At 59.1% G+C, this 14,283-nt stretch overlaps 2 protein-coding genes across 3 annotated transcripts; one reads left to right on the top strand and one right to left on the bottom strand.

The window, feature by feature from the left end:
• Window positions 1–2,478: 2,478 nt before the first annotated feature.
• Window positions 2,479–9,443, top strand: LGI4 (leucine rich repeat LGI family member 4). Of its 2 annotated transcripts, XM_004595060.2 has the most exons (9): window positions 2,481–3,401; window positions 3,558–3,629; window positions 3,804–3,875; window positions 4,949–5,020; window positions 5,112–5,183; window positions 5,366–5,535; window positions 7,356–7,520; window positions 7,628–8,133; window positions 8,628–9,443. In XM_004595060.2, the coding sequence occupies exons 1-9, from the start codon at window positions 3,220–3,222 to the stop codon at window positions 8,940–8,942; spliced, it is 1,626 nt and encodes a 541-aa protein (XP_004595117.2). In that variant the 5' UTR covers window positions 2,481–3,219; the 3' UTR covers window positions 8,943–9,443. The 2 variants fall into 2 exon arrangements, with proteins under 2 accessions (XP_058531082.1, XP_004595117.2); XM_058675099.1 differs by lacking the exon at window positions 4,949–5,020 and having other exon boundaries at window positions 2,479–3,401.
• A 1,072-nt stretch (window positions 9,444–10,515) lies between these two features.
• On the bottom strand, window positions 10,516–13,000 carry FXYD3 (FXYD domain containing ion transport regulator 3). The gene is made up of 5 exons (XM_058675104.1): window positions 12,689–13,000; window positions 11,729–11,761; window positions 11,619–11,642; window positions 10,985–11,059; window positions 10,516–10,838 (listed from the first exon to the last, which is right to left on the bottom strand). Exons 1-5 carry the CDS (start codon window positions 12,726–12,728, stop codon window positions 10,810–10,812), a joined length of 201 nt encoding a protein of 66 aa, XP_058531087.1. The 5' UTR covers window positions 12,729–13,000; the 3' UTR covers window positions 10,516–10,809.
• Window positions 13,001–14,283: the final 1,283 nt, after the last annotated feature.

Genomic DNA, 14,283 nt, shown 5'->3' with positions numbered 1-14,283 from the left:
AAAGGCATAGCCACACCACCAGTAACACCCCCACGCCCCAAGAAGCAAAGGCCAAGGAACCTCTGTGCACACCTCCTTGACACACAGGTAGACACCATCAAGGGCACTGCCACACCAAGATGGCCCCTCCCCTAGCTGGGGGCAGGCAGGTGCAGGTGGGTCCCTCTGTCACACCCATACAGGTCGACACCCGTGTTCACACACTCCCAAACCACACAGGCCTGTGGTGACACCCTGGGGGACAACACAGAGCAGGCCAGGGTTCCAGGGAATCAGGGCTGGGCACTGCAGCCTTGGGTAACCCTGCCACTTGGTTTTCTGCACTCGAAACTGAGAAATCACTAAGATTAGACTTGGGACTCCCAGCTGGCTCAAAGGCCTCTGAACTTGACGTGGCCTTATGATCATTTCAGAGATGAGCAAACAAGAGGCTTCCCAAGGTTCCCTGGTGGTTAAGAACAGAAATGTCCAACACACCAGCCCGGGGCCGCCAAAAGCTGCAGGACACCCCAGGAGCACCAAGGCATGCTCACTCCCAGGTCTCTCTCGCACTCTCTCACAAACATATGTACACATACATACTCACACCCATTTACACAAAAGGCCCTCTGGTCCACCCCAAGTGGTTAATGATAACCCTGATGTTGATGTAGAACTGAGGCGGGGGCACCTGCCCAGCTCTTAGCCAATCTCACGTCCTTGCCCCTGAGTACAGTGAGTACAGCGGCTCAGCCCTTTCTGACTGTGTGATGTCCCTTCTCTTGGCTCAGCCTCTCCTGATGTAAAAGAGAGATAACAACGGAGTTCATCTCAGAGGGAGGCTCGGAGGAGGATTAAGCAAATGTTCCGGCGGGTCTGGCATTGTGGTGCAGTGGGTTTAGTCATCTGCAATGCTAGCTTCTCATAGGAGCACCTGTTCATATCCCATCTGCTCTGTTTCCTATGAAGTTCTCTGCTAATGTGCCAGGGAAAGCGGCAGAAGATGGCCCAGGTGTTTGGACCCTGCTGCCCCTATGCGAGATCCAGATGGAGTTGCTGGCTTTGTCCTGGTTTGCAGCCATTTGAACAATGAAGCAGCAGGTGGTAAATCTCTCTCCTCTGTCTCCCCCTTACTTTCTCTGTAACTGCCCTGCAAATAAATACATAACTCTTTAAAATATAATTCAGTGAGGGGTGGGAGGGGCGCTGTCTCCGTGGCATTGTAGGCTAAGTCTCTGCCTGCAGTGCTAGCATCCCATTTACCTCTTGGCTGTTCCAGTTCTAATCCAGCTCCCTGCTCACTGCCTGGGCAAACAGCAGAGGATGACCTAAAGCCTTAGGTCACTCCACTCATGTAGGAGACCTTGAGGAAGCTCCTGGCTTCTGGCTTTGGACTGGCCCAGCTCTAGCCATTGTGGCCATCTGGGGAGCAAACCACTGGATGGAAGATCAGTTTCTCTCTCTCTCTCTCCCCATTTGCCACTCTGCCTTTCAAATGAACCCGTGAATGGAAGATCTTTGTTTCTCCTCTCTAAATCTGCCTTTCCAACAAAAACAGATAAATCTTAAAAAAAAAAAAAAAGAATAAAAATAAAAAACCCATGTGTAAAACAATGTGAACAAAGCCTGACACACAGGAAGTCATTAAAACAATGAGCCAGCCCCATTGTTGTCCCTGGTCTCCTTCTCGTGGTGAGCTGGAGTGAGAGGCCTGCTAGGCTGGGCACGCTAGCAGTGAGCGGGGCTCTGTGTGTCCCCTCTGTGCCCCCAGCACACAGCTCTTTCTCTGTACTAAGACACTGTCAAGTTCACACTCACTTCCAAACAGAGGACTCGCTCAGATCCCAGGCTCCTGGGGTGAGAGCTCACTCCCAGCCTGCCTTCCTCACCACAGTGAATTCTCTCCACAGCTGGGAGCAGACTGTGGCCAGTGCTCCCATTTCACAGATGGGAAAGCTGAGGCCTAGCTGAGGTACTATTGTTCAGCCCCCTGACCCCCAGTGAATCCCCAGGTTGCGCACCAGCAGGGAGACGGGCAACCTGTGTTCACACACACTGCCCTCCCACGCTGGGGCCAGTCTGCAAACCAGAGGCAACGAGGTGACGGTGGTTCCCTTTAGAGCTGAACAGCACCCTGAAGCTCACAATTTAACTTTCTTGGGTCTCAGTCTCATCGTCCGTAAAGTAGGGACAGTAATGCCACCAGCCTCACAGTACAGGCCGCCACATGGTTAATACTCAATACTTGAACCATTTCTGGTCAGTGATGTGTTGAGGTGGAGGGGAAAGTGTCGTTTGTTTACTGACTTCCTAGATAGAATCTACCCAAATTGCTGAAGGTCTTGCATCCACAAGAAAGCGGTTAGCCCACCTACTCTTCGATTCTGATCTCTGGACAAGGTGGCGCCGTCCTGGGGTTTATTTCCCGAAGTTGGCCTCCCGCCCCGCCAGGGGGGTGGGTACACAAGGGGTTAATATCAGGGTAGGGAGACAAGGGAGGTCAGGGGTTTGGGGCTGGACAACGGTCCCGTCAAGTGTGGCCACCAGAGGGAGCAGCTGGGCCTCATTTGGCCCCTTTGCGCCTCCATGACAGCGCCCACCACACCCTCCAGGAGCCTGGGGAGGGGGCTGGCTCGCCAGCGACCCCGACAGCGGCAGCACTCCCCCTCCCATCTGCCGAGCCATGTGGTCCCCACTCTGCCGCCATCCTCCGTATACTGTCTGAATGGGTTGACTGGGGCTCTGGGGAGGGGGCCGGCTGGGCGTGGCCAGGACAGGACCAGCCCGGGGCGGCCCCGCCCCCTCTCCAGGGGCCACCCAGTCCCTCTCCCCATAGCAGCTCTTCCTATGGCCTCTGACCCCCTCCTCCTTTCTACCCAGCACTCGGGGACCCAGCAAGTCCCTCTCCTAAATCATCAGGGAGAAGGAGCGTGGGAGCAGGCCACCAGCCGGGAGAGGCCGGGAGGCCAGCAGACAGGGACCTGCGGGGACTGGGAGACTGGACAGAACCAGAGACAAGGACAGGGAGACAAAGGCAGGCAGTGGGAGAGAAGGGAGCAGGCTAACTCAGAGACAAGCAGAGAGGGAGGGGAAAAAAGCAGGGAGGAAGGCAGGCTGGAAAGGAGGCCCCCCGGGGCCAGGGTCAAGGCCAGGGTGGGGAGGACAGGTGGGATGCAGGGGTGCCTAGCACAGGGGAGTTAGTGGGAGAGGGCAAGGGGCACTTTGGCAGGGGGAGGGGGCATGGGAGGGGCAGCCCCGCTGCTGTTGCTGCTGCTGCTGCTGCTGGATGGACCAGGGCCGGGGACAGCCTGGAGAGCCCCGAAGAGCAAGTGTTCTCCCAGCTGTTCCTGCTCCAAAGACACCGCCCTGTGCGAGGGCTCCACGGAGCTGCCCAGGAGCCTCCCGCCCACACTGCTGTCCCTGTGAGTGCCAGGCCCCGTGGGGAGGGGAGACCTGGGATGTGACAGACAGCATGGAGGGGCAGGAGTCTGTCTCCCTGGCTACAGAGGCAGGTTCAGCATGGGGACTACGCCCCTGCCCCCCTCCACCTCACCCCAACACTGCCTACATTCCCCCAGCTCACTCGTCAGGACTGGACTCACCCAACTGAAGGCCGGAAGCTTCCTGAAGGTGCCGTCTCTGCACCTGCTGTAAGTATCATGGGTCGTGGGTGTCCACGCATGGGCACGTGGAGTGGTCGTGCACATGTATAACGGTATACACGTGTGTACACACTCACAGGTGGGCTAGGGGTGGGGTCCAGGTGGCAGTGTCCGAGGGAGGGGTGTCGTCACTCTAAAATGCCTCTCTTACTCTCTCTCCAGCCTCTTCACCTCCAACTCCTTCTCTGTGATTGAGGATGATGCGTTTGCAGGCCTGTCCCACCTGCAGTATCTGTGAGTGGGGTCCCAGGGGACGGGAGCAGGTGGGTCTAACTCCTGGGAGCAATGGCCTTGACCACTGAGCACACTGTTCCACTCACCTATCTGCACTTCGAGATCCACTCCCATTGGGAGCCTGTTTCTGTCCCTACCCAGAGAGGGAAGAGCTGAGGGAGCTGGAGTCAGGACATACTGCCCACCAACAGGTGACTGGGACGTGGGTGGTGGCAGGGCCTGAGGGGGCAGAGCTGCTATAGGGTAGCAATGTTGGTGGTGATGGCCTTGAGCTGTGGGCAATGGCAGTGATCCTGGGACCACTACTCAGATAGACTGTTGATAATAATGGCAGTTACAACAGCAGCAGGTCTGTGGATTGGTGGCAGGGAGGCCGAAGTCAGTAGGGTTGGCAGTGTTGACATTGGTGGTAACTGTGGCAGGCTGCTGGCGTGGGTATCTGGGAGGTTGAGGAACAAGGCAGCCACAGTGCTGGCTGTGAGTGGAGCTGTGAGTGTTGGTGACGGGGAGGTGATGCTGTGGCTGCAGTGCAGTGCTGGTGATGAGGTGGCAGGTTTCGGGATCTTAGTCACAAAGGCTGCGTTGGTGGCTTTGCTTAGCAGTGTTTGTGGATGCAGGGTTGGGTTGTGATGTCATTGGGGTTGAAGATGGCAGTGAGTGGCCATGCTGCTGGTGATGACAAGGTGGCAGGGGATGGTACAGCAGACAATGGCAGTTACCAGGCAGGTGGGTCTGGCTCCTGGGAGCAGTGGCCTTGACCACTGGCCACACTGTGCCACTCATCTATCTGCACTTCGAGATCCACAAAGATCACCAGGCTGGGACTGGTGCTGGTAAATGAGGCATGGGTGACAGTGATGAAGCTGTGGGTATCACTGGAGACGCAGGGGTGGGTACCGATGGTGGTGGTGACGGTGAGGCTGGCTGGGTCCTCCAGAGCCACCAGGAATGTGGGAAGTAAGCCTCTTCCTGGGGTTGTTGGAGATTTTTTTGGGGGGGGGTGAGGATCCCGCATCTTCCATAACCTGTGGCTCCCCTGGGGGCCCCTCCCTCACACTGCCTTCCCTCCACAGTTTCATCGAGGACAACAAGATTGGCTCCATCTCTAAGAACGCCCTCCGAGGACTCCGCTCGCTCACACACCTGTGCGTGACTCCATGCCCTGGCCCGTCCCCTGGGACACAGGGCATCCCAGCGGCTGGCTACTGACTGCTCCTCCTCCTCTTCCTCTCCCAGAAGCCTGGCCAATAACCACCTGGAAGCTCTGCCCAGGTTCCTGTTCCGAGGCCTGGAGACCCTGACTCATGTGTGAGAATCCGGGGAGGGGACAGATGGCATTGGGGATTGAGGAGCACGTGGGAGTAGAAGGGCAACCCGTGTGAGTGTGGCTGCCCGCCATGGCTGTTCCAAGTTCTTCTCAGGGGTCCTGGGCTTGGGGAGAGGAAGAAGAACACGGCCTCACCCCCTCGCATCCTGCCCTCTTGCCCCAGGGACCTCCGCGGGAACCCGTTCCAGTGCGACTGTCGTGTCCTCTGGCTGCTGCAATGGCTGCCTACTGTGAATGCCAGCGTGGGCACTGGGGCCTGTGCGGGCCCCACAGCCTTGACCCACATGCAGCTCCATCACTTGGACCCAAAGACCTTCAAGTGCAGAGCCATAGGTGGGGGATCTCCTGGTGGGGTAGGAAGGGCCCCCAGGAGGCGGTGGTGGGAGGTCAGTCAGGGGGAAGTAGCTACCAGGGCAGAGGACCTGCTTCAGCCTTGGGGCCCTGCCACCTCCTAGCTGGGAGCCCTAGAGTAAGTAGCAGTACCTTCCTGGGTCTCAGTCTCCTTGTCTGGAAAATGGGCGCACTAAGTAGTTACTTGGCATTACGTGCAGATTCGGGGGCAGGCCCACTGCTGTCCAACCCTGATCGATCAATCGTCACTCTCAGAGTTGATAGAATACTGAGCCCATGAAAGGACTGCTTTGGTGCCCAGGCTTGTGCTAGGGGCTGTGTGTGTAACCTCACCTGGTGTGCAGAGATGTACAGATCTGAGCCCCTGGAGGGTCGTGATGAAGGCAGTCCTGTACCTTGTCCTCTGCAAGGACACAGTCCAGAGGCAGGGGGTGAGGGCACAGGCTGGCCCCAGAAGGAGAATCCAGTCAGAGGAGGCAGAGCCCGCTGGATGGGGAAGCCACAGAAGCAGAGGGTGCCAAGTGGAGCTGACGGGTCACCAAGAGCTGCCTGGAGGGGGGCTGGACACTCGAGTTCCAACTGGCAGGGCCTTTACACCGCTGCACAAATCCATCAGTAGCACTGGTTGTTATGTGGCAGCATGCAGCCTGGCAGGGTCTGTGTGACTCACAGGGTCAGTGGGATGGCTGCAGTGGTCAGTCATTATCCAGTTATTCAACAGATATTAAGGGAGGCCAGTGGTGACCCAGCCCTGAGTGGGGGACAGCGGTCAGGCTGTGCTGGATAAGCTCTGGCCTCCTGGGACCTACAGCTCCAGGGTTTGGGGACAAGGACATGGAATGCAGTCATGCACAGATAAATGTGGGTGCCACTCTGTGATGCATGCAGGTGCAATCCAAGGCAGGTGTCCAATCCTCCATGGGTGGGTAGGGACTGCTCTGGAGAGGGAACATTTGACCTGGAATTAGCTTGGTGAAAAGCAGAGGGGAAGGCGCCCCCGGCAGGGAGAAGCAGCCATGGGTAAGGAAAGAAGGCAGGTGTGAGGGTGAGTGCAGGAGGGGCACCAATGAGGTCAAAGCTCGCAGAGACCTCACTTTGGAGGACTTTGTCCTGAGGGCTGTGGCATCCACTGATTCAGGGTTTCCATCATGGCACGTGGAGGCAGGGACTGGCATGTAGAAAAAAGCATTAAGCTGCACTTGAACAAGCTGTGCAGATTCTGTGCGTCAGCTGCAGTAGAAAGCTAAGCCATGGGGACAGAGGGGCTCAGAACACCAGGAGGGTCTCTGGAGACAGGTCTGGTGGGTGGGCCGCCCCTGGATGCTGTCCTTATAGTATGGCCAGGGGCAGGTTGTGGCCCATCCTGGGTCAGCTGGGAGAAGCAAGCAAGATGTGAGTTACATGCATCATGCCTACTACATGTGAACTTGATCTGTACACTAAAACATCCAAGGAGTCCAGGCGAGGGTCAGGAGATGCCAGGATGAGGTGACTTCGAGCTGGGCAGCTCTGGTCCGGCTGCGTGGATGGTGGGGAGGCTGGGAGGCCTCGGGCAGCCAGCCACTAGGGTTACTGAGCCTCCAGGGATGAAGATAAAAGCTGACACCTTAAAGGGAAGCTGTGACGCTGGACAAGTTACTTAGCATGCCAGGGAGCAATGGGCAGCCACTTGGCCATGCCACACAGCTTAGCGTGCAGACATGCTTATGCCATGGTGAGGGACAAGTGCCACCGTGAAACTAAGTCTCAGGGAGGAGGACCTCCGGGCTCCCCGAGACCTGACTTCCTCCTGCCACTCCCAGAGCTGTCCTGGTTCCAGACAGTCCGGGAGTCCGCACTGGGTGTGGAGCCCTTCTCCTACCAGGGGGAGCTCCATGTCATCCTGGCTCAGCCCTTTGTTGGCCGTTGCCTGATCCTCGCCTGGGACTACAGCCTGCAGCGCTTCCAGCCCAAGGAAGAGCTGGCAGGTGAGCCCCCCCCCCCCCCATCCACCCACCCGCCTGACTGCCCCTCGTGCCCTGGGCTGCCCAGGCTGTCTGACCTGTTCACACCTCCCCACCCCATTGCCTCCCAGCACCTTCGGTGGTGGCCTGCAAACCGCTGGTGCTGGGCCCTCGCCTCTTTGTGCTGGCTGCCCGCCTGTGGGGTGGCTCACAGCTGTGGGAGCGGTCTCGCCCGGATCTGCGCCTGACCCTGACCCAGGCCCTGGCCCCACGGAGGCTGCTGCGGCCCAACGACGCCGAGCTGCTATGGCTGGAAGGGGACCCCTGCTTTGTGGTGGCTGACGCCTCCAAGGCGGGCAGCACTACCTTGCTATGCCGAGACGGGCCGGGCTTCTACCCGCGCCAGAGCCTGCATGCCTGGCACCGGGACACGGATGCTGAGGCCCTGGAGCTGGACGGCCGGCCCCACCTGCTGCTGGCCTCAGCCTCACAGCGGCCCGTGCTCTTCCACTGGCTCGGGGGCCGTTTTGAGAGGCGCACAGACATCCCCGAAGCCGAAGACGTCTACGCCACGCGCCACTTCCAGGCCAGCGGGGACGTCTTCCTGTGCCTCACGCGCTACATCGGGGACTCCATGGTGAGGTCCCCATTGGGGGGTGGGCACAAGGCTAGCAGCTGCTCCCCACCCCCCAAGTGGTGGTGGAAGCAGTGGGGGTAGGGAGGTGTTGGCCTTTCAGCACTAACCCTACTATGCATAGGATCTTCCTAAAGGGACCCCTGTCTTACATCTGACCTTTGAACTCTGACCCCAGCTCAACACTCCCTGTCCCCCCAGTCCTGACAGTGGCACTAAGATTTTTACTTTTGCCATCACTGTCCCCACCCCCCAACATTCTGGCTCTGTAATTCGGACACCCCCCAGCCGCATGCCCATGCCCAAGCTGACATGCTGGATCCCCAAGCCTTGCTTACTCCTCCCCCACTCTCTTCCTGGAGTGGGGTGCAGCTAGGAAGCGCCCTGATCTGACTCCTGTGCTCACAGCATGGCTGGGTGGGGAGACTGGGAGGAGGTGAGAGAAACGGGAGCCACAGGCCCTAACTGGACGCCCCTCCCGCCTGCCTCCCTGCCAGGTCATGCGCTGGGATGGCTCCATGTTCCGCCTGTTGCAGCAGCTCCCTTCGCGAGGAGCTCACGTCTTCCAGCCGCTGCTCATCGCCAGGGACCAGCTGGCCATCCTGGGCAGCGACTTCGCCTTCAGTCAGGTCTTGCGCCTGGACTCTGACAAGGGACTCCTGGAGCCGCTGCAGGAGCTGGGGCCCCCGGCCTTGGTGGCCCCGCGGGCCTTCGCCCACATCGCCGTGGCTGGCAGACGCTTCCTCTTCGCGGCTTGCTTCAAGGGCCCCACGCAGGTCTACCAGCACCGCGAGTTAGATCTCAGCGCCTAACCCTGGACCGCGGGGCTGGGAGCTGGCGTGGACACTCGGAGCGAGACGGGTCCTGGGAGACGCTGACCACAGGCCGAGTTCCTCCGTCAACGGCCCACTTCTTGGAGGATCTGGGCATGCACGTGGACAACTGGAAAATCCCAGCCCCAGAGCCTGACCAAGCTGATCTTGCAGGGTCGGTGGACCCGCAGACAGCATCCTTGCAGAGTCCGAATGCAATCCGTCCAATCAATCGCTTCCTGGGAGGAGGGCCTCCGTGACGTCACAGTTGCTGGGCAGCTTTCCCTTCTGGACTAACTCCCTCTACCGCTTGTGCGCATGTCTGCTGCCGCCGGCGGCTCCAGGGCGGCTTCTCTCTGTCGCGCATGCGCACGTGGAGAGTGGGCCGTGGTGGAGAAGCTAGGGTATTTGGGGGATCCTTGGAGACCCCTGGCCGTCCCAGGGGGTGATCAGAGCAAGGATAGAAAATGTGTAAGATCAATAAATGTGCCGTGCACCTGCCCCGCGCGTGACCATGGGACCCCCGGGACACCAGGGGAGGAAGCCCCTCCAGGAGGTGTGTGGTTTGCTCCCTCAGGACCACCTGGGGGTTCTTGGTGGTCCGGGAGCTGGTGTGGGGGACTGGGAAGGGGACTTCATGGAATGGCCAAGGGACAGAAGGCACGGTCGGGGGAGAAAGGTGCGGGTTTGTGGGCTTCTTTAGGGGATCACGTTCCAAGCATTGCAAGAGATATTTTTGGGTGTTTTGGAACAATTTGAGGCATTTTATTGGAAGGCATATGGGAACATTTCGGATGTCTTATTGGGTACTGGGGAGTCTCAAGAGTGTAGGCCATGTGGCTGCAGTAGGGGTTCCATGGGGAGTTATGTAATGGGCCTCCTTAAAGGAACCCTGGGCATTGGGAAAGCTGTCAGAATATATTGGGGTGTCCCCATCTCAATAGGATGACATACATTCTGCTTCCCCTGGGTGACCCCAGGACCACGAGTGTCCTGCAGTCCACGTGGTTCACTCTGACAGGCGTCCCCTGCTTGACTACTAGAAAAGCTGAAATCGCATGCAAGGTTGCCTTCAGCCAGCAGCCGAGGTAAAGGGAGGACCTCACCCCTTGGGAAGCCTGCTGGCTGTTCCCCAGGAGAGCCCAACCCCTCCCCACCTCCCAAGCCCACAGCGGCACACGCAGAGGCTGCTCCGGCTATAGGCACGATTGTTTTAGGTTAAAAATAGAGTAAGAAGACACCCCCCTGCATTGAGGGGTAAGCCGAGGGAGCCCTGGGGGAGGGGGTGCCATCCTGGTGGGCAGGGTCGGGTGCAAGCCCAGGGTGGGGTGGGGTAAGGGGCACAGAGGCAGGCCATCCGTGTTTTGGGGCCAATCCATCCGTCCTCAGCAGTTAGGGGGAGAGCCTGGGAGAAGCAATGGGGCCACGTGTGAAGGTAGGTCAGCTTCTGTCTCGTGGGGACACACGGGCAGGTGCCTGTCACCCATTGCCCACTCCCCGCGTTCCCCTCCCATCCCAGTCTGGGGGCTGTCCCTGCCTTACCTGAAGTGATGAGAGGAGGGGCCATCCCCTGGGCGGTGGTGACTAGGGAAATAAACAAGCCTTGATGTCAGAACCCGCCCCTGTGGGCTACAGGCGTCTCAGCTTGCCCAGACCTGGCTATGTCTCTGCTGTGAGGTTGTCTGGCACCAGGGATGAGGGCATTCCAGGCTGGGCTGGGAGGTGAGGTGCAGTGAGGTGGGGCCCACTGGGGATTATCAACTGTGAATAAGCAGCTTTCTGCATTGCTGGCTCTGCAAAGCTTTTCCTCTACAGCGTGAGATGGAAAGGCCAGGGGTTGGCCAGGAGGAAGGTCTTACCTGGGCTTCTAGCCGAACTTGCATTTGCACTTCCCACCTATGTGGGTAGGAGGGGAGAGGAGGTGAGAGGTCCAGGGAGGGGACCTGTGGCCCTGACCGGCCCCTCCCCCTGCCCCTCCCCTGCCCCTTGCCCCTTGCCCCTCCCCCCACCTCCATTCCTCCTGGATGGTCTGGGAAACTCACTCAGGAGGACGATGATGCCCATGGCACACAGGATCCCAGCACAGATGACTCCGCCCACTTGGAGGCTGTGCCAGTCTAGGAGGAAAGCCAGAGGGACCCTGACCCTGCAGACCAGCACGGGCCTCCCCAGTGGGCCTCCCATCTACTTGGCTAATCTGGATTGAGCATCTGGGATGCACTTCATGCTGGGACTACAGCAATAGCAAGATTCCATCCCTGCAGCTTACCCCCCAGCAAGTGGCAGGTGAGATGCTGCCTGGGTTAGCTGGAGAAAGAACCCCAGAAGCAGGAGTTAGAAAGAGAGCAGAAAAGGTGGTTGAGGGAAGAATGCACATGTGCCAGGCACTGAGATCAGCACATGCCAAGGTTCTGGGGCTGGCAGGGCATCCGAGGAGCAGAGGAAGGAGCCTGGGGTGGCTGGGGCAGAGGTGGCGCTGGGGAGCCAAACTCACTTTCTGCTCATGTGTAACCAAATTACTGAGCAACAGGGTGGCATGCGTGTTCCACTGAGCCACTGGGTTTATTGCTCAATGCCCCTTCCTAGCCCCTGGCTAGCCTGGCCTCTGGGCCCCCTCATCACACCCCTGGCCCACACTGCGTGGAAGCCTTAGCCCAGAACTGCACGGGAGCTCACCGTAGTAGAAAGGACTGTTTTTATCTGTAGAAAAAGAAAACAGGACATGGTCACTGAGGACCACAGGCAGGATGCAGGCCTCCCGGGAGCCACCTTGGGGTGTGACTTACCTTCAGGGTCATTGGCATCCAGGGCAGGCAGGCCTGACGGGAGCAAGCAGGGGAGGGGCAAGTGACAAGGCTGGCCTCAGGAAGTCCTGGGACAGGGTCCACGCAGCTTCTGGGAACATCCCGTACTCCTCCACCACAGCCTGAACCCCACCCTGAGATCCCATACTCATGGCCTCTGCGCACCCTATGGAAGGGGGTACTTACTCCCTCAGCCCCTGCCTTGAGGTCTGAAGTGGGTTCTAATCTCAACGGGTCCTGGTCACCTTTGGTCCTCTGTCTCCAGGTACAGGACCATGATTTTTTTCTTGTCATGGTGACAGGTGATTCCAATCCCCAGGACCCTGTTTGCCCAGAGTCTGTGCCATCCACAGCCATCCTCAGGTTTCCTCTCTGTCCAGCCCTGCTCCAGGCCACACTGAGTCTCCTTGCCCCTCAAAAGGCAGCGTCACCAACCTCAGTGCCCCTGATGTCACCCCCCTGGGTGGAGTGGGCAGAAAGGAAAGCAGTGGAAGCAGAGACCTGGGGTTCAATGCTGGGGTTCAGCTCTGGCCTCAACTCTTTATCAGCAGGAGATTAAGACTTTCTGATTGCATCTGAAGCACAACATTAGGTGCCAGGTGCTGTTCCAAGGACTTTGCTAATATTAACTCCTTGAATCCTCACAGTGGCGTTTGGAGTAGCCTGGTTTTACACATGGGGAAACCAAGGCACAGGGCATCCCCAGAGCTTGTGACATCATTGCCAGGCTCCCAGGAGGAGCTTTCCTCCTTTAGGCGAGTGACAAGACAAACAAGATGGTGGCAGGACAGTCACTGCTATCAGAGACCCTGTCCTTAAAATCTCCCCCGCCCCAGGTGACGCTTCTCACACTCCAGGGGCGAGAGACCCGGGAGGCCTGGCCAGCACCCAGCCAGGGAGTCCAGGGAGGAGGTGTGGGCTGGGGGGAAGGGGCTCACTCACCTACTAGGAAGGCGAGCAGGCACAAGACCACCTCCTGCATGTCAGCGCTGGCCTAGAAGAGTCCAGGGGACAGGTGTGGCTTCAGCAGGGCCACCAGGCTGCTGGCCCTGCGCCTTCGGTTCCCGCCACTCTCCTCCTGCCTTTTCCACTCGCCCTCTGCCCTTTCCCCCGGTCAGGGCACAAAGCCCAGGCGACACCCAGGAAGGTGACGTAAAGACTCTCTGGGCCCAAGTGATAAGCAGGAACCCCAGAGTCAAGTGGTGGCTGCGCAGGAGCCAAAGCCTGAGACACAGCAGCTCTCGAAACCCACTGGACACCAGGGCGGCCCTGGGCGGTTTCAGCCGCTGCTAGCCCATCTCGCAGGTGGGACGTGCGGAGTGAATGCCCTGGGTCGTTCACTTGGCCGGGAAGCCAAACTCCAGCTGGCTCTCCAGGGGGTGCTGCTTGCCAAGTCAGGTCTGTTAGGGCCTCAGGGTGTTTTGGGAATCAGGGTGCCAAGTGGCAGGGGGCCCAGGTTCTGGGGTGTGAGCCATAGACAGTACAGAGCCTGCCTGGTTCTGCCCAGCCTTGCAGCTTCCAGCTTGGGGCCAACCGGCTGCCCAGGCCTGCCTGCACCGTCCAGTCCCCCTCTGTGGGGTGCAGGGTTTGGGGTGTCCAGACTCAGCCTCAGCTCCATTGTCTGGCTTCCCCACCCTGCTGCTGCCCCACTTCTACCCCTAGGCAGGTTCCCCTGCCATCCCCTCCCTATCCTGATAGGGGCTTTACCAAGGCCCTTGCGCAGCAAACAGTCCCGCCCACTCTGGGGCAGGTTTGTCCAGAAAGTTCTTCCTCCCCTTTCCACCTCCCACAACCTTGGACACTGATCCTAAGCTTCCCCATACACCTATGCCTGCTCCCTGCCCCCCGCCCCCTGCCCTACTGCTATAATCATCTATGGCCATGAACTTGACAGCAAGAGCTAATCCTGGCTTGCCTGTGCTGGACCCTGGCCAAACACCTCGCTGTGCCTTCACCCACTCAACCCTCCAACAAGGAGTGGGGTCACCATCCAGTCCCCATTTCATTGTTGGCCAATAAGACTTGGGCTCGGAGCTGGCTGTGCTGTGTGCTCTAGTGGTGCAGAGCTTGCCATGTGTCCCCTTCCGACCTCGGTGGGAGGCGGCTGGGGGTGAGGGGATGCTGGTGGTCTCCCTGTTTCCCTGCGGGCCCCAGGCAAGCAGGGAGCAAGTCCGGCTTCCTCCTCGGAGTCTAGGAGCTGTTTCTTGAGGGAAATGGGCCGCGCAGCCTTGGAAATCACTCCTAAGGCATTCAGCATCTTGAGGCAGAGCTGGAGTGAGCAAACAGGTAGGGCTGGTGGCAGCGAGGGGCACCGATCTGCAGCTGGTGCCCCCGGCTCTGTGACCCCTCAAGGATGCCAGCCCCTGCAGTGAGACCGCCTGCTCTCCTCTTTCATGTCACCTTCCAGGCCTGCGCCATCCTTGTGAGACACTGCCATGGCCACCCACCAGGCTCCTCCAATGCAGCCACTTGTCACATGCCCTCCTCACTGGGCCTGCTGAGTTGCATCTGCTCAACCTCTTCCCACGGGCTCTTCC

Source organism: Ochotona princeps, chromosome 16 (assembly GCF_030435755.1).
Source record: "Ochotona princeps isolate mOchPri1 chromosome 16, mOchPri1.hap1, whole genome shotgun sequence".
NCBI lineage: Eukaryota > Metazoa > Chordata > Mammalia > Lagomorpha > Ochotonidae > Ochotona > Ochotona princeps.
Note: the sequence above shows the minus strand (reverse complement) of the source record. Positions and strands in the feature narration are given on the sequence as shown.

Bases quoted from the DNA above. Each gene is read 5' to 3' on its own strand.
- LGI4 (XM_004595060.2), top strand. From the start codon at position 3,220: ATGGGAGGGGCAGCCCCGCTGCTGTTGCTGCTGCTGCTGCTGCTGGAT. The intron at 5,184-5,365 runs GTGAGAATCCGG...CTCTTGCCCCAG, and splicing joins CTGGAGACCCTGACTCATGT to GGACCTCCGCGGGAACCCGT. The intron at 5,536-7,355 runs GTGGGGGATCTC...TGCCACTCCCAG, and splicing joins CTTCAAGTGCAGAGCCATAG to AGCTGTCCTGGTTCCAGACA.
- FXYD3 (XM_058675104.1), bottom strand. From the start codon at position 12,728: ATGCAGGAGGTGGTCTTGTGCCTGCTCGCCTTCCTAGTAG. The intron at 11,643-11,728 runs GTAAGTCACACC...CTTTTTCTACAG, and splicing joins GGATGCCAATGACCCTGAAG to ATAAAAACAGTCCTTTCTAC. The intron at 11,060-11,618 runs GTGAGCTCCCGT...CTTTCCTCCTAG, and splicing joins AAACAGTCCTTTCTACTACG to ACTGGCACAGCCTCCAAGTG.